We start from the raw sequence: 22821 nt of genomic DNA, 5'->3' as shown, positions 1-22821 counted from the left end.
TTACCTGTAATTTAATGTGGCCTACTATAGATTAACAAGGTCTATCATCACACGATAATTAGTTACAACCTGCTTTTTTGGTGTTTAGAGAGCTACAATGGCAGAGATGAGAATCGATTCCACGATATTCTGAAACCGGGAGGGAGCTCTAACCACTTGAGCTATCCCTCACTCTCATTAATCAATTACAACCTGATGGTTTGCTTTAAGTTGTAGTTTTTGAGTTAGATTGTCCCTCAGTAAGCACTGTAGTTCAGTACAGAGTACATCCGTCGTTTGGTACTAATTACGTGAAAAGCAATGCTCTCTCATTTCATCACTCGAAGCTAGACATGGTAATGAATGACAACCTCAGATCGTCTTGTTTATTGAAAGGTTATCATGATTCTACACCTTGCTTTTTCCAGCTGAAGGAGTTCATATTAAGACAGCCAGATGCATACGAAATCAAGATATGAGACAAAATTTACCGCCGACCAGGAGATCTTCCACTGGAGTAGGTTATTGATATGCTCCAAGGAGAGACGTACAAAACTCCAGAGTGGTATGAGAAGGATGAGCAATTGAGCTATAGCTCCAAAGCTTTACTACACAATACTACTGTCTGGCGTATCTTCTTGGCTTGGCTCCTAACAACGATTCCTTGGAAGCTGAAAACAAACTCCTAGCTTGTAATTTTCCACTTAACTGATGTGATTGAATTTTGACGGGCATGTAATAATGCATAAATTTTACAGATTTGTTATGCATAGTTGACATTGTCAAACGCAAAACCTTAGTTTCTTTCTGATGAGTTCAAGAACATAGAAAGTGTCAGAAGAACTTCAGAAATACTCAGTAATTACAGTGTGTATCACAGGATATACAACAAAAGAAGATAATTGATGAATTGCAGTGTAGTAAGTTTAAGTAGAAATGCTGTGCATTAATTGCAGTGAGCAAGACAGATAACTACATTAAAACAAATTGTGAATCTATTTTAGCTTCTTACTGAATTCGGACAGCTCAAGCATGCAAATTCTGGGGATACTCCTTGCCTCTTCCCTTTCTTTTTGTGTGTTATAGCCCCAGTCACCTGATTATATGATTATGATAAAGCAATAATCAGATGTGGACTTTGTTCAAGCAAAGGAAGAAAAGAAACACATGAATAAATGAAAATGACTGCTTTACCTAGATACAAGTTCCAGCCGTCCAACTCTGGCTCCTTTATGACATTTTTTAGTGTAGCAAGTCGGTCCTCTACAAAGCTGTATATGGATATAATGTCAGACCAAAGTTGCTCATAGTACTAATTGTAGGGTCGTAACAACCACAAATTCACAAATCAACAGAATTGGAAACATTATACTCCGTAGTGTTTTACAAAGCACATCTACAAATTTATTAAGCCAACTATGGAGCAAAGGATAAAGATCTTACTGAAGAGCAAGTCCCTGATGTTCTGATTGTTTCTGAAGCATCTTGAGCACTTCCACCTTTGGGCTGAGTTCAGTGAAAAATGAGAATGATGTATAAAAAAATCCTATGGGACCATATAGATCTAGAAATTTTCATAAGTGAGTTTGGCATAGACATAGTTCAAGAAAAAATATACTTACCCAGTCCCAAGTCCATAGATTCTTTCGGGAGGTATAGTCACACCAGCAAGCTCTCGCAGCAGAGCATCTGCAAATCGGCTCTGATTAGGGACAAAAAAAGCACATAGACAAGTAAGAAAGTCATGAGAGAAAGAACTTGAATAGTTAAAAGGCAGAAAGTCACAATCTTCAATGAGAAAAGACAGAAGTTATACTAGAATTTCGCAATATTTCATTCTATATGTTCCATCCTTCTCTTTCAATTATTTGCTACTTCAACCTTTTCTTTTATGTTTACAAGCTAAGAGGTACACACTATGCGTGTACCGTATAAAAAATTAGAAGAAGAAAAAAAAAAAAAAAGAAATTAACCATAAAAAAAAAAAATCAAGAGCAGTTTCATTTTTTATAGGGAGTAAGAATAATTGAAGATATACATTATAGAAGTGGAGCATTTATTATAGGGTAGTTAAGATAGGTAGTTTTTTTAATTATTATTTTTTTTATTTAAATAATGGTTTATGTGTATAGGTAATTATGATAGGATAGTTTTTTTTTTTTTTTTTAAAAAAAATTAATTTTTAATTGTGGGTAAAATGCAATTTTAAAAAAGTAGAAGGGTATTTTAGGAAAAGCAAAAGTTATCGACGAAGAAATCCTTTCTCTTTATATAGTACTATAGATACATTGACAGGGATAGAAAATACCTGTTTTGTGGTAACTATGTATATTTTTGAGCTTGTAAATCTTAGAGCATCAGAAACACCAGGATACAGTCTGCAGATAACATAAAAGGTCAGAAAATTTAAGGATTGCAAGATTCCAGATAATATTAAGCATTCGCATAACATCCTCAGAGTGGTCTAAATGAAAATTCCCAGATTGCCTCAAGCAAGTGAGCTTTAAAAGAGTGGGTTCAGTAGCACTGTAGCAGTAAAATATTATGATGTCATCACTAAGCCTTGTCTAAGCTTCCCGGTTTATCACTTAATAGATGAATAATTTACAATTTTCCCAGCTATTATCTTTAAGCGTAAATAGTATTGAATCTGTTGATAGGAAATTGTTCTTGAAAAATCATTTTATTCATACGCATACCCTATTGAATGCGGGGAAAAAAAAAAAAAAAAAATTACCTACAAAAGGTCAAATTGATGAACAGTAGTAAAACTAAGACAAGTAGATTAACATTCAGTAAAGAATAATGAAGATATATCAGAGTGAAAAGGCACGACTACAACCCTCTTTATTACCATAATACCATCCACTTCAGTCCATCTTCCATTATGTGAGGCTTTAATAGTATATTGTTAAGTGCATCACATATATGCACACTGATCATGATGAAACAGAAGTTACCTATTTGCACCAATCCATGTAGCCAAATCTTTCTCGATCCATTCATCTCTTACTTTCCCAAAAAGTTCTATTAAGGCCTCTCTGTTCTCCTTCTCATCCCATGCTTCCATAATAACTGGCTTCAGCTTAGGCCAATTCTCGAGTATGCCTTCAATAGTGAGCCCCTCCGCAACCTTGTCAATGAGGGATGATAGAATCATATAGATTAAACAAATGATAGTGATAAACTGAAACTATTGCTGGAACAATGAATATCCCCAATACTACTCACTGAAGATTTACGGATGGAAGGAATTCTGATCTCCAACAGCAATCTCACAAGTAACAAATTTTCATATCCTGTTTCAACCACAGGTCGCACCTGCATCAATGGCATCAAACTTTATGCTGTAATTTTCACTTGATCAGCAAATACCAAATCGTAATAAAATAAGAAAGTTCTAATCTAATTCAACCAAGAATATTTTGGTGATATGAATGAATATGCAAAATTGGTTTTTTCTGACAACCTAGTAAACAGTTGCACTCTAGCTGCTTCTCTGTTCAAATGCCACATGCAATGGCATCAAACTGACAACAATATACTACCTCTGTTTCAAATTATTTGCAACGATTAGACATTTTCTACTCACACTTTATTTCAAACCGTTGCAAATAATTTGAAACGGAGGTAGTACAAGGGTTCAACACGGATGAGAAACATCAAATAAGCAGGTTTCTTATAGGCTAAAACGAAAAGAAATTGAAAAGAAGAAAATGCTATCAGATTTTGAAGTATTACCCACTAAAAGTTTTCAGAATGTGCATCATCAATTCAGCATTATACTGAATTGTATTAGTTTCCGGTAAAATAATACATGGTCTCACATAGACTAGTGAACCTAAATATAGAGTTTATCCCAACATAATTAGAGAATTCATAGGATTTCATGATTCCTTCAATGAAAATTCTCACATGAGACGGCCTCACAGTACCTCGAGTAAATTCTTACAAGACAATTCAGGGCGGCAGCTAATAATGTCTTGCATAGTGTATTAAGGTTTGCTCTTCATCTAATATATATAGCATCAAAACCTAACAATAGAAGTATAAACAGATAGACTAATTAGTAGTTCCTGAACCCAATTCCATAAATATACGAAATTCGAGCTCTAATGAACCAAATTAAGAACTCAAAACTCCAACTAGATTATCTCCTTTCTTGTAAGCTACTACTCGTATATCCCAAAATAAAATTGTGTTCACATTCAAAAACCTAATTTACAATCCCTTTTGAGGACATAAGGTCATCAATTTTAAAATTTCTAATGTTGCATTGTGATCAACCTAGCTTTTTTTTCAATCATCCAAAGTTAATTCACATGAATTAAATTGTATAATTCAACTTACAAAAACCTAAAACCAATTTAAAGCAAGAATTTAAAAGAGAAGTAATTACAATATGCATTTGGTCAACAATCCAGTCTTCAATGGCGGAGTCAACGCCGTTGAATAGAGTTGGCCATCGGACTTTGGCGGCCTGATTAAGCAGCAGCAACAACAACAAAATTTGGAATTTAATTGAATTAAAAATCTGAAAAATAAATGAAATTAATAGAAATTTGGAATTGAGAAGAAGATGAAGAAAGAGAAAGAGGCACCTTGAGAGCAGAGAGGGAGCTCTCGCCACAACTATCGCACAAAACACCATCGAAATCAAGAGCGTATAAATCCCCCATTTTTAGTGTTTACTGATTTTCTCTCTCTTCTAATCTCTTGCTAATACGAAGTATGAATCAACATTATGCAACAACTCAACTGCTCCATCACCCGCCACTCACTCACTAATCAGTTTTTTTTTTTTTTTTTTTTTTTTTTTTTTTTTTTTTTTTTTTTTTTTTTTGCTATGGAGAAGGGTCCTATCGGGTCGGAAGTTCGTAACCTCTCCTAGGTCCTCCCGACCCGGGTTATCGGGCTAGACTTTTGGAAGTGACGGGAAAGGATAAGGGAATACTTACCCCCAAAGTGTCTCTAGTGAGGCACAACCTCTTAGTTGTGACTTGTGAGATACAAACTTGACCACTAGATTAAGATATACTTCGTACTTGGTACTCATTAATCAGTATACCATGTATACACGAAGTACTTTTTTTTTTTTTTTAGAAAATACTCCGTATTCTCTATATATATATATATTTTAATAACATATTCTTTATATACTTTTTGAAGAAATATTCTGTATATACTTGGTTATTATCCTATTATAAATAAGAGTTATTCAAGGTCTATGGATAAAAAAAAAAAATCCTAAATTCAACAAAAGTTAGTAATTCTGTAAATCGGATATATACAAAAGATTTTCCTTATATATGTAGAGGCACAAACCCAACGAAAAATAAAACACAATAATTCATATATATCAAAAATACTCTTAGCTCAATAAATCGCCCAAACTCAATCTAATATATATATGTAAATGGGAGTTTTTTCCCGAGTTTTTAGAGAGCCACGTAGGATCTAATTTTCTCAGCGCGCCATGTAGGATTATGAATCTTAGTAGTAGCCAATTAAATAAGAGATTATTAATTTCTTTTAAAATTAAATAATTTAAATGCCATGTAAGCAAAATTGGCGAATGAGATTTTTAAGTTTAAATTAATTAAATATTATATATATTATCTTTTAATATTAGGAATTTTATCTAAATATATAACAAATTTTAGGCTCATAAATACAAAAAAAAAAAAAAAAAAAAAAAAAAAAAAAAAAAAAAAACATTATTTAAAAAAAATCAAACAAACCGTGCATCGCATGATCTAGTGAAGCTTAATTAAGGAGAAGAAGATAAAGCCATGAAGGTATGAATTTCCCATTAATTATGTAATTTAATAAGAATGATCATACAAGTAGTATAGATTGTTTGAATAACTCTATTTATGTGTGGGAAATGTAGGATATTATTCGATTATCATTGTATCATTGTACCTTGTATGTTTAGCTTTAATTTTTTTTCCTCATGGTAATGGCAGCAAGGTATGAAATTGGAACGGTCGACGGCTTGTTTGAGCCCTTTGAGGTAAATTATACTCCGTAGTATACTATTATCTGAAATTTTATTATTGAAATGTAGTTCAATTGAAATATTGATTTTTTTTTCTTAAAAAAAAATAAAATATTAATTTGTTGGAGTATTCATATACTAGGTTAAGTCCCGTGGCATACACGATAATTTTTAATACTTATCATACTATCATAGATAATGTTAAGTCCCGTGCCATGGCTCAACATGTCTAAATCATCGTTGCTCATCATACTAGTCAACACCTATGTATGTAATTGTAACAATGTGGTTATATTCTCTGATTTACTAAAATGATGATTTTGTTAATTATATGCATGAAATTGAATGAACAACTAATAATGTTACATGTACATGTGGTTTTAATGGTAGGGTGTGTAAAAGTCGTTTGATTCGTAGGATTGTGCAATGGATAAAAGGCAACCGCCAAATTGATGAGAATATTGAAAATCCTTCTCTTCCTGGAGATATAATTGACTTGATTATTGCAATCCTGATCAAGCAATGTAGTATGAAGGATGCCATCAGATACAGTGTCGTATGCAAAGATTGGCTCTATATCGCGAGCATCAGAGCACCTGTTGAACCACCTTGGCTTACCATTAGTAAAAAGAGACGCTCAAAAAATAAATATATAAGCTGCTTAAATCTTTGGGGAAATGAAGCGTCTCTTAAGCAGGCCGTCTACAGGCTTGATGGTTCGCCTCAGGCTATGGCTCGATCACCTTGTGGTGTACGCAAGCAAATCTTAGCAACTTCACTAGACGGTTGGCTGATGATTGGTTGTTATTGTCACTATTGTCAATGGCCTCCTTTTCTAAACCCACCCATTGATAAGCACCCTCTTAGCCTTTATAACCCGTTTGCCAAGATTTGCTTTGATATACTTGCGTATTCACCACCAACTCCAACTTGTTGTCATTATCAATTTGTAGCTGTTGGAAATAGGTAATGCAAACGGATTCTCGCGCCCGGTCGGGCGGTGGTTCGCCCGACCGGGCGGAGGTGGCTAAGGAAAATAGGAGAACTCTGATCGGGCGGCCCTCGCCCGACCGGGCGACGGACTCGAGTTTTTGACGAGCCAGATCAGGCGGCTCTCGCCCGATGGCTCGCCCGAGGTGGGTTTTCTAGATCGCCCGACCGGGCGCGACATCAGGTCTGGGAAAACTTTATCTCGCGCCCGATCGGGCGGATGTTTGCCCGATCGGGCCCGCCTTTTTCCTTAGGTCGGTTTGTTTATTTGTCTCCTAATTTTGGGACACATATAAATACGAGCATTGCCTTTCCTGTATTCATAATTTTAATATTATTGAACCCTAAACACATAAACAAAAAGCCTACCCTTTGAGATCTGAACAGTTCTTGAGCAATTCCACTCTTCGGGTTCGGGTGCACGAATTACGAAGAGAGTTGCGTTAAACTTGGGGGCGTGCGTCATCAGGAAACCTGTACCGGTGGTGGCGTATTTCGCTTCTAAGGCAGTGGATTATTGTTCCACGGCGCGACTGTGAGTTGAGATCTTCAATCAAGTATTTTTCCTTTTCATCTTCTCTATTTTGTTATTGGAATCGACAGGTATTTTCCCAACAATTTAGAAGCGAAATAATATTAATATGTAATCTGTTGATTCCTAGAATTTGTGTTAAATCATTGTCTTGGGGAACAAGAATTAAGCGGCACGTAATTGTCAAGAACCCTAACTTATATATTGGGATGAATTATAATTTCAATTTTATTTTATCTGGTTCCGGAAGAAGATATCGTCCTTGAGTTTTATATCAATCTTTGGGATTCTTTGTGATACCGTCGGAATCCTTGTCGTCCCATCGATTCGGTGGAATTTTGAGTAATTTATGAAATCGTGAAAGAAGAATTTGAGTCACAACTATCTTTTTTCAATATACAACTAGGAATATTAGTGTTGCGCCTACTTCGTCCTTTATCTCAGATGTTTGGGTAAAGCATAATTATGAATTACTGCCATTGGTTTTGGGCTCTAAGGTTTGAAGCCATGATGATGCAGTTAGGTTGGACATTTAAATTGTCTCTATTTTGTGACATAAAGGCACTGCAATTAAATTATTTTTTGTGGTTAACTGGATGTATTTCGGGAGCTATTAATCGGAGTCTTGAAGAGTGCCGCATGGATATCTGAATTCAGGATTGTATTTCCATGAAAAACATGGTTCTTTTTCTGGTGATGTGATATACAACTATTATCCCGATAGTAGCAGTCTCCTCGATTCACTCGGTTGATCAAGTGAATATGATCAGAGTGGAGAACTATAACAGCTACAATAAGCTAAATCAGATAAGTCCTTCTCAAATAATTATTTTCTAACTTTACATAATATGGTGTCTATTATTATGTGGCCCCTGATATGCTTAATTTTATGACTATGAGCTATTGCAATGCAATGTGGGGATGAGGTGAGTTAGATCTTGAGACTAACTAGTAAGTTAATTAGTTGTTTGTACTCTTGTTGATGAGTGGTATAGAGGAGGAAGGTCTCCGTAAGAGACGTTTATCTGTGGTTATTTGCTTGTTGGTTTGCAAGTAATTTATTTATGCTAATTTATGTTTTGTCCAATGGTAATTTATTTATGTTCATGGTCTTTAATGTGTTTTGTCCTAGTAGATTAGGGATGACATGTGTTCTGTCTTACGATAGTGTTTTTATTGTTATTTTTCCTAATCATGGACAATGTTTTGTTGAGCACGGAGTATGTGATAAGCTTGTAGGTGTCTCTTTTTAGATTAAAAAGGGATTTAGAATTATTGTTTCTTTTAATTTTTGTGATCTTAATCAGCTTTGTTCACGAACTTAAAATGTATTTAATTTGCTAGAGGTGTAGCAATTATTTTTCTTGTTGATGGTCTAGATGAGACCGGGTTGATTTTCGTGCTTATTAGCAGAATAAAAAGGCTTGACTTAACAAAGCTAGAATGGCCGTGCAAGTTTGAAGTGTAAGTGCCCCACATGAGGTAAGGATGAGAATTAACATCCCATATGTCTTTAAAGTCTATTAATATTCTGTGAATGTTAGTATTGTGGGGGTTGCAGATATGTTTCAGTTGTTTATTTGTTTAGTAAGTATTTCACCCAAGAATTTGGTTGATACTCCCTTTTTTTTGTTACCCGAGTCATGATTATTTTCATGTGGTATATGTGATGTGGGGGTTTCCAATAAAGAAGAATTAACTTCTATATATGTTTCACATAAAGCATGAAGGCTTGTAGGATTGTGGGTGATATGTATGCTGAATATCTGCTACGTTTATCATGTACAAGCTTGATAAGTTAAATCCTTGAAATGTCTCAAGTATATGTTTTCCTATGACATGACATGTTAGTTTTGCTCGTTCATAGGATTTGTTCTTGCTTCCTAAGCTTTTTTCTGCTAGTAAAGTTGATGAGTTGTTCATCTAAGATGTATTGGATTAAAGCTTAAACTAGTTGTGTATCATCTTGGTTTTACTTTCTTGATCGAAAGTTGTATGTAGATGTTTGTTGTGTGGTTTATATATTCATGTAGTGGTGAATGGAAAATTCCTGAACCATATGGATAAACCTGATTGACTAGTTGTGGAAAGAAGCATGTTAACGCGAGTTGTGCACTCTCTTTGAGTCTGATATGTTTGAGAAGAGTATATCTTGCCTTGCTATTAGAAATCCATCTGTTGTAAGTATCTTTCAAGGTGAGTTGAAAGGTGGTTGATTGGAAATGGGCTAAAGGTAAGATACTATGTTGTTAGGATTTACTCTGTAAGTTTGGTGCTGACCAACTCTTATGACTCACCTGGTTTGTTCTAAGCTTGTCTGATTTGCAGTAAGGTTGCTTAAGCTTTCTGGCATGATTGATTGTAAATCAAGGGTGTGTATTTTAAAACGCGTGCACAAGTGACAACTTAGAAGATGAGGTATTTTTTGCTCATGATGTTATATCCTTTGTGATATGTATGGTGAGTGGGGGTTAGATTTGAGTACTCTAACTTGTTATGTTAAGTTTTTCTTGGCATGTGAGTTGAACTTCTTGATGCATGTGTGATGTTACTATGGTTCGCATTGATAGAGTTCATTTGCTAGAATAATCATAAGTTGTTAACTTCACATGCATGTTGTTAATTGAGATAAAGATGTATATGTGTCTCTAAGCCAAGAAACAAGTACAAGATAATGTGATAAGCAGAATGGTTCTAGGCAGTATGCCGATGAACTAATAAAGGTACGCATCAATCTCATTATCGTGATGTAGAGAAAGTGGTTTGGTAAATTATATTTATCATGTCTAAGCCAGAGTTATTTTCATGATTTGGCCTTGATGTTTGATTCAAATGTGCTGATGTTTTGCAATCTAAATGATGAATATTCTTGACATGTAGTGGTTTTGTTGTGAACTATATTGTTCATTCTGTTTATCAAGAGAGAACTACTCAATTATTGTTTGAGTTTCAGATAGTACAGGGATGGAGGTTAAAGTGAGAAAGTTTCTCAAGTACCTATCCAGTAAATTCTAAGAGACAATGATTGAATGAACAACGATGATTAGTTGAACCTCTTCAGTGTATGGTTTTTACATGATGAAGGGTGATGCTCTGTTTCGAGTGCGCTGCAAAACAAATTGTTGTACGCTATCCATTATGAAGAAAAGGTTCATTAGATTGGATGACGTGGTCAAGAAGATGATTGTTGCAAAAATTAATCTCGGGAAGTTTGCCCATTGTGGGGGTAAGTTGATCCTCATGTTCTCTACTTTATTTTTCACAAGTGTCTATGTATGTTGTCAGGAACTACAGATGTAGTGACAAAGTTAGACAGATCTTGTGGAGGTGATACTCATGTTAGAGTGCGTGAAAGAAGAATCAAGCAGGTCCTTATACTAGGATGAAGCACAGGTAAGTGCTTGATTGTTTAAGAGAATATATTTAAGATCCTGTGGGGTATTTTAAATTATTCTAGTGACGAAGTTTAAAAAATTGAGTCTACGTCCTGAAGTGATCTGGCTTGATAACCCTCTAATTTATATGGTTATGAGATGCTTTGGTAGACTTGTTGCTTGACGTTTGCAGGTTGAGCTTTAAGTGCTTTTAATATGTCCATAACCCAGGTTGGGTGGTCAATTGAGACAGCTTACATGGACACACCGAAGTGTTTTAATTTGTGGAACATTTGTTCTGAATGGGTCTAGAGCCTTGTTTTGGTTGACTCATTGTTGGATTTACACCATTTATGTTTATTGAATCTATAACTTTTTCCAGTGGTTTGTTGATCAGGTGGATTAGTAAGGTTGAGCGTAGCTCTTAATGTCATTTGTCCAGTTATTCTTTGAGCAGGGATTGATAATGGTTCTTAAGCGGATTTAAGACCATTAGCCCAGTGGCTCTTAGAGTAGGATTGATAATGACACCGAAGGTGGAAGGTTGAGCATTGCTTGCTCTTAATACTACTAGCCCAGTTACTACTCGAGTAGGGCGGGCCCGGTCGGGCGGTGGTTCGCCCGACCGGGCGGAGGTGGCTAAGGAAAATAGGAGAACTCTCGCGCCCGATTGGGCGGCCCTCGTCCGATCGGGCGACGGACTCGAGTTTTTGACGAGCCAGATCAGGCGGCTCTCGCCCGATGGCTCGCCCGAGGTGGGTTTTCTAGATCGCCCGACCGGGCGGTGTTCGCCCGACCGGGCGCGACATCAGGTCTGGGAAAACTTTATCTCGCGCCCGATCGGGCGGATGTTTGCCCGATCGGGCCCGCCTTTTTCCTTAGGTCGGTTTGTTTATTTGTCTCCTAATTTTGGGACACATATAAATACGAGCATTGCTTTTCCTGTATTCATAATTTTAATATTATTGAACCCTAAACACATAAACAAAAAGCCTACCCTTTGAGATCTGAACAGTTCTTGAGCAATTCCACTCTTCGGGTTCGGGTGCACGAATTACGAAGAGAGTTGCGTTAAACTTGGGGGCGTGCGTCATCAGGAAACCTGTACCGGTGGTGGCGTATTTCGCTTCTAAGGCAGTGGATTATTGTTCCACGGCGCGACTGTGAGTTGAGATCTTCAATCAAGTATTTTTCCTTTTCATCTTCTCTATTTTGTTATTGGAATCGACAGGTATTTTCCCAACAGTAGCTTTCAAGGCGATGTCAGTCTTTCGGTATAATATTTACCCCGATTATTACTTTGTTGTGCTAGCCAGTAGCAACAATAACCTTTCATTGTGTAGGCTTGATGGGCTAGGCCAGTGGTCTTATCATCATCATCGCCATCATTCAACTCTTTGCGATTTATTGTTTCGACAGGAGGAACAATGTTTGTATGCTTAAGATAATATAGGAAGAGTTGATATATTCATAATAATAAAGTGTGACAATAAGGAAAATGATGGTGCTACTATCCAGGATTTTCGCCTTAATGTTGTATCTTCTGTGCAGGTAAAGTTGATATATTATGCCTTCTTAGTTCTTTCTATTTCTTGGGAATTTTCATGGGACATATTACTACCATATTAAAAGAGTAATGAATCACACAAACTATAAGAGTGTTACCTAAATGAAGTGTCTTACCAACAAAGTGTTGGCTTATTACTTTGTTGGCTTATTACTTGGCAAGGTTTTTTTTTACTCAGATCAAGTGAAGGTACTTGGGGTAGGGATTATATACATTTACCCTCCCATCTACTCCCAAGTAGCCAAGTGTCTGACGTATAAATACTTGAGTGTAGACATTCCTAAATGAAAGTGTGTTGTAATAATTGATTGTGAGGCGATTTGAAACTTGACTTGCTTTTTTTGTGTAGATTAGAGTTAGTGTGGCCAATGCACTTTCGTTTTCGACACACTTGGTTGAGTTTTGTGGACATGTTGTGGTGGTAACTGGGGTGGAAGTTTGGCCTCGAGAAACTAATAAGGTGGAATTGTACATGTTAGCCAATAATAAGGGTATGAGAGTGAGTCGGCGGATACATTCAATTGGAGATCATGCTCTGTTCTTGGCCATGTCGAGAAGTGCTTCCTATTGTGTTTTAGCGAACGAATCATCCAAAGTGCAACCAAATTGCATCTACTATCATGTCTGCGACCAATATAAACATATAATATTTTCCTTGGAAGATGGAGCGATCAATACCACTTATTATTCTAAAATGGGATTGTACGAGCACGGGGTTAGACTAAATAATCCCAGGTTTATTGCACCACCACACCGCTGAAACTTGCACCAAGTTGTTGAGTTTAATTAACATGAGTACCATCTTCGTTAAATAAGTCAATCTTTTGATTAACTCAAAATAAGTAACTTTTATTAGATATTAACTAAAGTTTGGACGCTTTTTATAACTTCTATTTTGATTATCTTTTTTGATTTACATTATGATAAACATGACTATGAAGAATCTTTAGATTTTGTTTAAATTGTATCAATACATATTAGTTGCTATTTTATTAGAAATTTTTTAATGTCACAAATACAAATAGTAGTATATTACCCGAATTGTAGTTAATATATACGCCCTCCGTTTTTAAATACTTGCTCCATTTCTCTTGGACACACATGTCGATGCTAATATTTGATCACTAATATCTTTAATTATCAACTAGTTTTGTACCCGTGTGATGCCTGGGTTGTTTTTTAAATTTTAAAATAATTTTTTAATCTTTATACGATTTGCTAGATTGTGAACTATATTATTTTAACCGATTAATATATATTATAAATGTATGTTTTACGCTTTGAACTATTTCCTTTGTCCAAAAAATATTATAATACAAAAAATAATTTATTTGATAATTTTTGAGAATTATAATCTAATAATTTTTTTAATAAATTATAATTGAATTTGTACATTTGAAATATTTGTATTTTATCCAAATAGAATTCTAATTTAATTTTTTTATCTTATGAGGTTTATTTAAATCTATCCAACGTGGCGCGACACTTGTCGTAAAGTTATAACGTCAAGTGTCGCTACCGGAGCAAGGCGAGCAACTATTTAAAAACGGAGGGAGTTAAGATGTAGTATTTCGAGTGTAGTTTTGTTATGGAGCATCGTACAGTGTTATCTCTCTTTGCACGCAAACACCATTGTATAACAATCCCCGACTCCCAATACTAGGTCACCTCTCTGATTACGTATTAACGTGACAAACACTCACCGACGAAAGCCGGTACACAAAAACTCCAAACCAACCTGTCACCGGTTCTACCGGTTTTCCTTTATCTCATCTCATCCTTATTTACTGTATTTATTATTATTATTGTTTTTTTTTTTTATTTAATTAACTCATTTATAATTTTCGCATTTCCCAAAGTCAGTTTCTATCTCCTACTCATCTTCCCCTTTTCTCCGGCGATCACCTTCGATTTCTATGTATGTTTTCATTTTCTCTCTCTTCTCTAATTTCTTCAATCATCGGATTATTACATATTTGAACCACTCAATTGTTGTTTGATTCAATTATTTCTATTATTGGCATCAGTTTTGTTGTTTGGATTACTTTTGATTTGATTTGATTTGGTTTTCATCTATTAGGGTTTCGTTTTTTCGGATTTATTTGATTTTTCCTTTGCCAGTTTTTGTTAATTTTAGGATGTTTATTGAATTTGTGAATATCTGACTGAATTGAATGATGTGAAGGATGTTTTAGTGAATTTGTGATTTGTTGAGAGCATAGATGTTGATGTTCGTTTTTGTGAGCTTGAAGTTCGAATTGCTGTTGTCGCTTTCGATTGATATGCAGATTTCTGATTGGATTTTGCTGATTTATATTAGCTTTGATTGATTGCTTTCATGAACAAATTTGATGGTAATCGATACAGTATTTGAGAAGGTTTATCATTTGAATGCATATGAAGTTGGTAATTGAGTGCATTCGAATTATGGAATAAATATTTGGGCATTACTTGATGTTGCACCTTTGATTCTTTTTACATGATTGTAAATTTATAATCATCATCTTGTGGCCTTTTGATAATGATTGTTGCTTGGTGAATGAGAAATGTTGCACAATATGGCACTTTTAGTTTTCTTTGAAGCCGTGTAGTGTTGATCTTGTTCGTCAGTCGGAGCTGTGGTTTGTTGTTTTGATGTCCTAGAATTTAGTTAACTCACTGGTTGAAGGTTTTTGTTTTTTTTTGGGCTTTGCGGCTTAATGATTGTTGCAATTGTGTTGTATATGGTGGAATTATAAAGTTTTTTTTTTTGGGCTTTGCGGCTTAATGATTGTTGCAATTGTGTTGTATATGGTGGAATTATAAAGTTTTTTTTTTCAATTATCTAACATAGTTTTACGGATCCTTGAATGATCTGATAGTTTGTTAAATAAGATGGTTAATAATGACGATGGAGAGGAGACCACCTCTCAAGGAAATGAACAGAATGTTTACAAGGCTGCTGAAAGTGAAGAGGGAGAGGAAGCCATGCCACGTGGAAATGAATGGGAAGTTGTGTCACTAACAGCTTCTGCTTACGCTGCTGCTCCTGGACCTAGAGGGGATGAATCAATTCACGAGGAGAAGGATCCTACATTAGGTGAAGATTATGAAGCAGAAACTTCTAGAGCTCTTTTTATGTCTGGTCACTTTGTTTTTCCACCAAGTCAGCATGAAAATTTGCCCATAGAATCTGAAAGCCTTAAAAATTCCAAAGGAGAGGATGATGTTGGTGACCTGAATGTGGCTAAAGAGAGTAAAGCTGAGCAGAAGGAAGAGGAAAACTGGAGTATAGAAGGATTGAATGTTCCTGAGGAGTTTCTTGGTATTCCATTTCTTGAAGAGAAAAGCAGTAGGCTGCTATCAGTTCATGGTTCAGGATTAGATGATTCGACAACTCTACATCGACTGGCTGTTGATGACAAAGAACAAAATGTGTACGAGGCTGCTACATTTAGCTCATTTAACAGCGGAACAGAGATTGGTGGATCAGCCGCTTATGGTGAAAGTTTAGTTGAGAGTGATTTTGATGAGCCATCTGACCATGGCTTAGATCCTTCATCTTTTATATCGAGGCGTCCCAAGTCTGGAGAAGAAGAGTTTGGAGAAATCGATGACTCTGGGCTCCCTTGTGGGGCTTGGTGGAAAAGAAGTGTTGCCTCTTTACGTGCTCAAGTTAAAGATACAAATGCATTTTGGTCTGTTTTCGTTGCTGCTGCTGTGATGGGTCTTGTCATACTTGGGCAACGATGGCAACAAGAGAGGTGGGAGGTTTTGCAACAAAGGTGGCAGCTCAGTGTTGGCAATGAGGTATTGTTTGCTTGTTTGTTTGTTACTTTTAAGTTAAGATATGATTGATGATTATTTAATTCTTAATTCAGCTGTAGAAATGAAATTACAATTGTAGCTGTCCTTAAATAACAGCCTAGATTGCTATTGGAGAACCTGTGTGACCATATGTATTTATTTTATTCTCCCATGTTAGATAAGGAAATCTTTTTCTACTGAAAGGTGAAACAGTTTATAGGTCCTCTGCTGAAATTTAAGTAGATACAAAACAGTAGTTGTAGATAGTAAGTCCAAAAGATAGTTACTTGCCAAGAAACGTTAGAATTTAGAATATATGCTTGCAGATTCATGGTACAGTATTATTCCTTTCCAGCCGTATTCTTGTACATTTTCTCTGTTACACTTCACAAGGTCGAATTGCAAGTTTGCAGGTGCTCTAGTTCTTCAATTACTCTAATCTACTTATGAAATTCCTTATAAAAACTGCAATTGTTGAGGTGATGGGTCCACACTCCACATTAAAGAAGCTAGTTTGTAGAGAATCAAGTGATAGGACATTTGGTGCTAGGAGATTATTCTTAGGTCTTTGTCATATTTTAAGTTGTATTCTGGTTTTTGGCATGGAAGTTGTCTGGTTGGAGTTAGCAATTTAAACAGAAGTGGAACTTGTAAGGGGGTAATTAACTAACTATAGGTGTAAATTAAGTGGGTACTAAAAAAGTAAGAAGAGTTACTAATCTCCTGTCTCATTTATGAGAGCAAAATGCAAGTGCTATTAACTGATTTAAAAACTGCCTAGGGGTTATCTATGAAGCACGAGGTCTTGCTAACTTATTGTAGTTACACCTTGGAAGGCTGCTCCCTGATAGCCGGGAGAGTTAGTCAGGTTTCAGTGAGAATGTGAGATACACACACCGACATTTACCCAAGAGAGAGTTACCATAAACTTGACCTGCGAGTATCTAGCTTATAGGCATGATGCACTGCATAAAGGTAACTTCTCTTCTGCTTCCCATGAGGCTTCTTATTCTCTCTTCCCGCTACTACAACTGTGCCATAAATGAAAGTAAGAGGAGAAGACAATGGTGTAGATTCCCATGTAAAACTGAACTCTTCCTCTTCCTCTTCCATCGTTGTTGCAATTCTCTTTGAATCAGGCTCCCAATAAGCACTTCTCTTAGGAGAATTCTGAGACAAGTCAAAGTAAGATGCCGAAAACTGTATTCGTCAAAGGGTGACCACCAAGAAAAGTTCTGCTAACGTGCACATTAATGTGTGTGGGTGAACTATATTAATCTCAATCCCTGAACCAACCCAAATATCTTAAGAAAAATTTAGGGCAATTTTATTTCGTTCTGAATCAGGTGAGTAAATTGATTATTCATTTAGTGTAAAATTACTGTTTTCTCTCAACTGAGAGAGAGAGACTTGTATAGGATTTGATCCTGAACTAATGTCCCTTTTTTAATGCCAAACTTTTTGCCAGTGACCACAGCTGCTGCTTAGTTGCATGAGTTTAATATACACTTGTATAGGAATGGATAGAATGTAAGTATTAATATATGTGATGGCTCATGGTTAACATATGTGAATTTATCTTGACAGAAATCAGGAAGGATATTATCACGCCTGAAAGATGTGATTGTTGGAGGAAGTCGCCGAAGTACATATATCACTGCTGCCCCAGCTGACCATTGAGATGATGACGACAATTGATGATTGTGAGAGAAACGTGAGATACAACATACCATGGGAGATTGATGCTGGAGTGTGATGATTCAGATGATATTCTCACGGAGCTAAAATAGCTTTTAATACTTTTGCTTGATTTACGTTGCTGTATTATATTATTAGCGGGATTATAGCTTATGGTTCCTGGAAAATGGCCTTTCTGAATGGAGATGGGAGTGGTCTGAACTTAGCTTAATTGCAAAAAGGTCTAATTACTTGGTAAAAATTCTGCACATGATGGTTTAAGCTGTACAGTAATTTTGTGTTGGCATTTGTACAATTGTCATTGTGAAATATGCGGGCATTTGCTGCCTAAGATCTCATTTGGGGTTTCAAATTTCCAAATACAAAGTAGACCATTTGAACAAGTTTGTTGGATAATTTTTAAATAAATTGTATGTATTTATAACCTAAGAGCTTTGCGCAAATTTTTTATTTCGTACGATAAACATGAATTTTGTGTAATTTTTTACTTTTTCTTTGTTGTACCATTATTCCATTATTGCCTAATGAATGTAATTATTGCATGCAAAAATTGGTCAATGTAACCTAAATAAAATAGAGCTACACAACTTTAGATCATATTAGAGGTGATAAAAAATTGGTCTGAGCCGGACCTTAACATCAATTTTCATGCTCAAAGCCTCAAACACGCTAAAAGTGGAAGGCATGTTGGGGGCAGGCATGTCGGGACAAAGTTGGTTTTTTTTGGAGTTTTATCAAAAAAAAATTCACAAAGTCTCATATGTGGTTGGCCACACAATGTGTACGAGGTTATTTATTCAGGGGTTTACTTAGTCAAGTAATACTTACTCAATCGATTAGAGTTTTCCCAATTAGTGTTGTGGGGTGTACCACATAAAAAATGCACCGAAAAAACCCGTCTTTTTTTTGGGCCGGGCTAGCAAGCCAGACTGTAGTGAGATTATTTATGGCATACAAAGGAAAAAAAAAAAGAGGGAAAGTATCCCGCTTTCATTTATTTTAATTTTCGAGGCTTTCTAGGGCTCCAATTTGAGGAACAAATAAGCAGGATTCCGGCCAAATTCAAACTTTTCCGACGAGAAATCAACTTCAAAATCCCTGTTTCTCTTTAGGTAGGTTCGTCTTACTTTGATTCATTGCTTAATTTCCTCACTCACATACTCACTCTCTTCCTGCGGCGTCGCAGCTTTGAATTAGGTTTTTTTTAGGGTGAATTTGAAACTGAACGATTGATGTTTATTTATAGGATTATCTTTCAATTGAGGATTTGGGTATTGGATTAACGTATTGAATTTGGTTAATTAGCAGTTGAATTCAAATGGGTAATGAAGAAACCCCACAATCTAGTAGAAGAACAACAAGATCTTTGGCTTCTGCTGATAATTGTTCAGAAAAACCCAGAAAGAGTATTTCTTATAAACCAACAGTTTATGATTTTATATATAGTTCTAGAAATGGTGATGATAAAAATTTAAGCTTGGATGATCTTATTTCTAGCTTCCCTGGTAGAACTACTCAGATTACTAAGGTTTTAGGTCATTTGGGTCCCTTGAATTCTCCTATGCTTCCTCTATTCATTTATGGTGGTACTTCAACCGGGAAAACTAGCATCATCCTTGAGATTTTTCGATATCTTAAGCGGCCATTCGTGTATTCGAGCTGTGTTTCGTGTTATAGTCCTAGGATTTTGTTTGAGTCTATATTGAATCAGTTGGCATTTCATAAAAGGAGCGAGGAAAATGGTTACTTGAGTGTGAAGAAGTGTGATAAACCCTCTGATTTTGCCAACTTTGTTAGAGAAGCATTGGTTAGTGTTTTGGATATTTTGAAGGGGAAATCTGCTAAATTGAGTTCGAAGAGAAGGTCTATAGATGATTTAGGGAATATGATTTACTTAATTTTCGATGATTTTGAGCTTGTTCGAGCCTGGGATAAAAGCTCTACTGTTTTGCCTTTTCTGTTTGGTCTCTATCGTATGCTGGGTTTGCCTGAAGTTGGTATAATCTTCTTAAGTAAAGTGTCTCCTGATGTTTACTACACAAATTCTGGTCATTTTGAGCCTGTCTCTCTATATTTCCCTGGATATACGGAGAAGGATCTTCGTCAAATTTTCATGCTGAAAAGAGAAAAACCAGAGCTTAATTCCTGTTTCCTAGAGTAAGTTTCTCTTATATTACATCAAAGTTTTGTTAAGTTCTAATTATTGAACTTAAGGATTGGTAATGAGGGTGTGTTTGTGTTCTTGCTTACAGTATTGTTCTGAAGCCTTTCTCTAGAGTCACAAGGCAAGTTGATGAATTATCCGTCGCTTTCCATCCACTTTATGAGAAATACTGTGAGCCCTTGAATGATCCAGGATCTAACTTTAGCTGGGAAACCAAACAAAAAAGAGAAGATGCAAAGCGAAGACTTTTTAGTCATCTTGTGCCACATATTCGCCCTTCTCTTAATGAAGTTTTTAAAATTTCATCACTTGATGTTGAAGCTAAAACAAATGTAGTGAAGGGAAAGGCAAGTGCAAAGAAATTGGGAGCTCAGGATGAAGAGTTGGATTTCCACATGTCTGTTTCAGCAAAGTATCTTCTTATTTCAGCATTTCTTGCTTCAAGAAATCCTGCTACTCTTGATGCTTCATTTTTTGATTCAACCGGAGGTCAATCTAATGGCAGAAAGAAGAGAAAGTAAGTTTTTTCCAAGCTTTCAATAAGCAGTGCATCATTAGTTTTGTCATTCTGAGTTAGGTCTGTCAATTCAAATGGCTGTCATATTTATGATGAGGGTTGGCTAGTGGCTATAGCTTAAATAGTGAGACATACTTAATATAACAATATTGCCTGCTTGTATGTATGTCGTTTCATGTATGGGGATGTCTTCCCAAGATGCTAACATTCTAGAGTTTGCCCGTCTTTTTGATGATTTTTATCCACCCATAGTTTTCGACAGACCTGCAATATTGGCAATATCTCTGTCTTGCTTTGGTTCTAAGCAAAGCTGTATCTTCTTAAAAAGGCGTATGTGTGCATGCATGCCTTGGTTTTTCTCATATAATGGCTCTGCAGGTGTTCTGAGAAGTCAATGGAGCAGAAGGAAATGGCAGAGCAGGAATTACTTTTGAAGGGCCCTGGGACTTTTCCATTGGAAAGGTTATTAGCTATCTTCCAGTGCATCACATATGGGATAGATGAGTCTGCTGACGAAGAAGTGCATGATGATGATGATGGCTCCCTGGGAAACCAAGGAGCTCAGAATGACCTCACTTCTAGTGTTCTTTTGCAAGTGTCCAGTCTCTGTAATGCTAATTTTTTAAGTAAGGGAAGCAGTTGTCCACTGGAGGGCTCAATTCGTTACAAGTCTACTGTTTCTGAAGAATTGGCTGTGAAGGTAACTTTCTGATGTGGTTGATATTGAACAGAGTTCCTTTCTTACAAATTTATGTCATTTTGTATGTTTCTTACCTTTTAAATCTGCTCAGATTGCAAGAAGTCTCAAGTTTCCCATTTCAAGATACCTGTATAGACGATGACCTGGCTTTCTTATACTGATCCACACCAGCAAAATGCTGCATCTCGCGATGGCCATTGGAAAAATTGACATACGATGGCACTTTTTTGTTTAGACTCTTTCACTAATTTGGAAGGTTGTGGCCTCAACTCTTTGCGGTAGTTTGGGAGGAAGTCTTGCATTGTTTAAGTATAAGATTCACAGGCAAAGGGTGGTAATGCACAAGCTTATCTACAGGTATATGCTCCAGCTGCTGTTAGACTCATGTAAATGATTAATTGCACTTGCCTTCTTAAGCTACTTGTTACTTGTATATTTTCTTTCTGTGTTGGTTTTAGTTTCCTAAAACTTAGACTGTAACTGTAACTGTAATCCTTTATTTCAAACCTCGCGAATCTGCTATGTGCACCCTCACTTGTGCAATTATGCATATGTAACATCACTATTTGGAAAGAGTAATTTTGGAGAGATTGTGCAATTCGAATGATTTTAAATTTATGCTTAATGACTTATTGTTCTTTACATGCTATATGGTTTTATTAAATAATGCAATCGGATACAAATGGGCTAAACAAAAGCCCAATGCAAGCAAACCCAAATGTAAAAAGTGGCCCATTTTGATATCCCTGTCTCCCTTAGCTCAATAGTTGAAGGAAAGATCACTTGAACATCTACCGCGTTGGATTACTTTGCCAAATTACCCACAAATTATTTGATAAAGAACTTATATTTTATCCTAAAAGGAAACAACCTTGTCTCCATTTGTTCTTCTGATTCTGAATTTTTCGAGAAGTAAAAAAAGGAAATTAGAAGAACAAATAAAGACGGAGGGAATACTTTCATGTTCAATGTATTAAGGTGTTGTTACGTATGGAATTGGTATTAATCAAAGCTGATGCATAATATCATACTCGGTAATCTCATATAATTTACACAAAATCATGTAAAGTTTGGTGGCGCTCATAGAAAAGTCTCAATTTCATATTGTTTAGGGATCATTGAATTTTCGACGATGATACTTGTTATTACTCATATATCTCTTAATGATTAGACGACGATTAATTTGTCTTTTTTTGGGGTTGAGTATTGAAGTTAAGATGAAAAGATGACTAAATATGTCATATAGGTCAATTAGATCAGCTTTAGATACCATATAATACAAGTAGTTTTGAGCTTGAATTTGTTCATATTCGGTCGATTTCCAAGACAAATTCAAAGCAGTTTTTAGCTAACTTCTTCGAACTTACATTTAAAAACCTTGTTTTAGACTCAAAAACATTGCACATCCAATAAAAAACACTAGTCAACAAACATCGTTCAAATACTTGTTTAACTAAGCAGACTTTTGGTAGGGTGTTAGACAGCTACATATTAAACAGGCAACCTATAAATG

General features: G+C 35.8%; 3 protein-coding genes across 4 annotated transcripts; 2 read left to right on the top strand and 1 right to left on the bottom strand.

Moving 5' to 3' along the window:
* Positions 1-34: 34 nt before the first annotated feature.
* Positions 35-4742, bottom strand: LOC145639584 (uncharacterized). 2 transcript variants are annotated; one of them, XM_081690864.1, is made up of 10 exons: positions 4581-4742; positions 4379-4459; positions 3211-3300; positions 2940-3112; positions 2288-2357; positions 1602-1681; positions 1423-1485; positions 1174-1250; positions 992-1075; positions 35-650 (listed from the first exon to the last, which is right to left on the bottom strand). In XM_081690864.1, exons 1-10 carry the CDS (start codon positions 4656-4658, stop codon positions 598-600), a joined length of 849 nt encoding a protein of 282 aa, XP_081546990.1. In that variant the 5' UTR covers positions 4659-4742; the 3' UTR covers positions 35-597. The 2 variants fall into 2 exon arrangements, with proteins under 2 accessions (XP_081546990.1, XP_081546991.1); XM_081690865.1 differs by lacking the exon at positions 35-650 and having other exon boundaries at positions 859-1075; positions 4581-4741.
* Positions 4743-14105: 9363 nt separating this feature from the next.
* LOC145639583 (ATG8-interacting protein 2-like) lies at positions 14106-18356 on the top strand. The gene is made up of 3 exons (XM_081690863.1): positions 14106-14361; positions 15305-16232; positions 17817-18356. Exons 2-3 carry the CDS (start codon positions 15318-15320, stop codon positions 17907-17909), a joined length of 1008 nt encoding a protein of 335 aa, XP_081546989.1. The 5' UTR covers positions 14106-14361; positions 15305-15317; the 3' UTR covers positions 17910-18356.
* A 562-nt stretch (positions 18357-18918) lies between these two features.
* LOC145638566 (origin of replication complex subunit 5-like) lies at positions 18919-21902 on the top strand. The gene is made up of 4 exons (XM_081689552.1): positions 18919-20084; positions 20180-20608; positions 20987-21308; positions 21400-21902. The coding sequence occupies exons 1-4, from the start codon at positions 19246-19248 to the stop codon at positions 21448-21450; spliced, it is 1641 nt and encodes a 546-aa protein (XP_081545678.1). The 5' UTR covers positions 18919-19245; the 3' UTR covers positions 21451-21902.
* Positions 21903-22821: the final 919 nt, after the last annotated feature.

This window comes from Chenopodium album, chromosome 7 (assembly GCF_948465745.1).
Source record: "Chenopodium album chromosome 7, dcCheAlbu1.1, whole genome shotgun sequence".
Classification (NCBI taxonomy): Eukaryota; Viridiplantae; Streptophyta; class Magnoliopsida; order Caryophyllales; family Amaranthaceae; genus Chenopodium; species Chenopodium album.
Note: the sequence above shows the minus strand (reverse complement) of the source record. Positions and strands in the feature narration are given on the sequence as shown.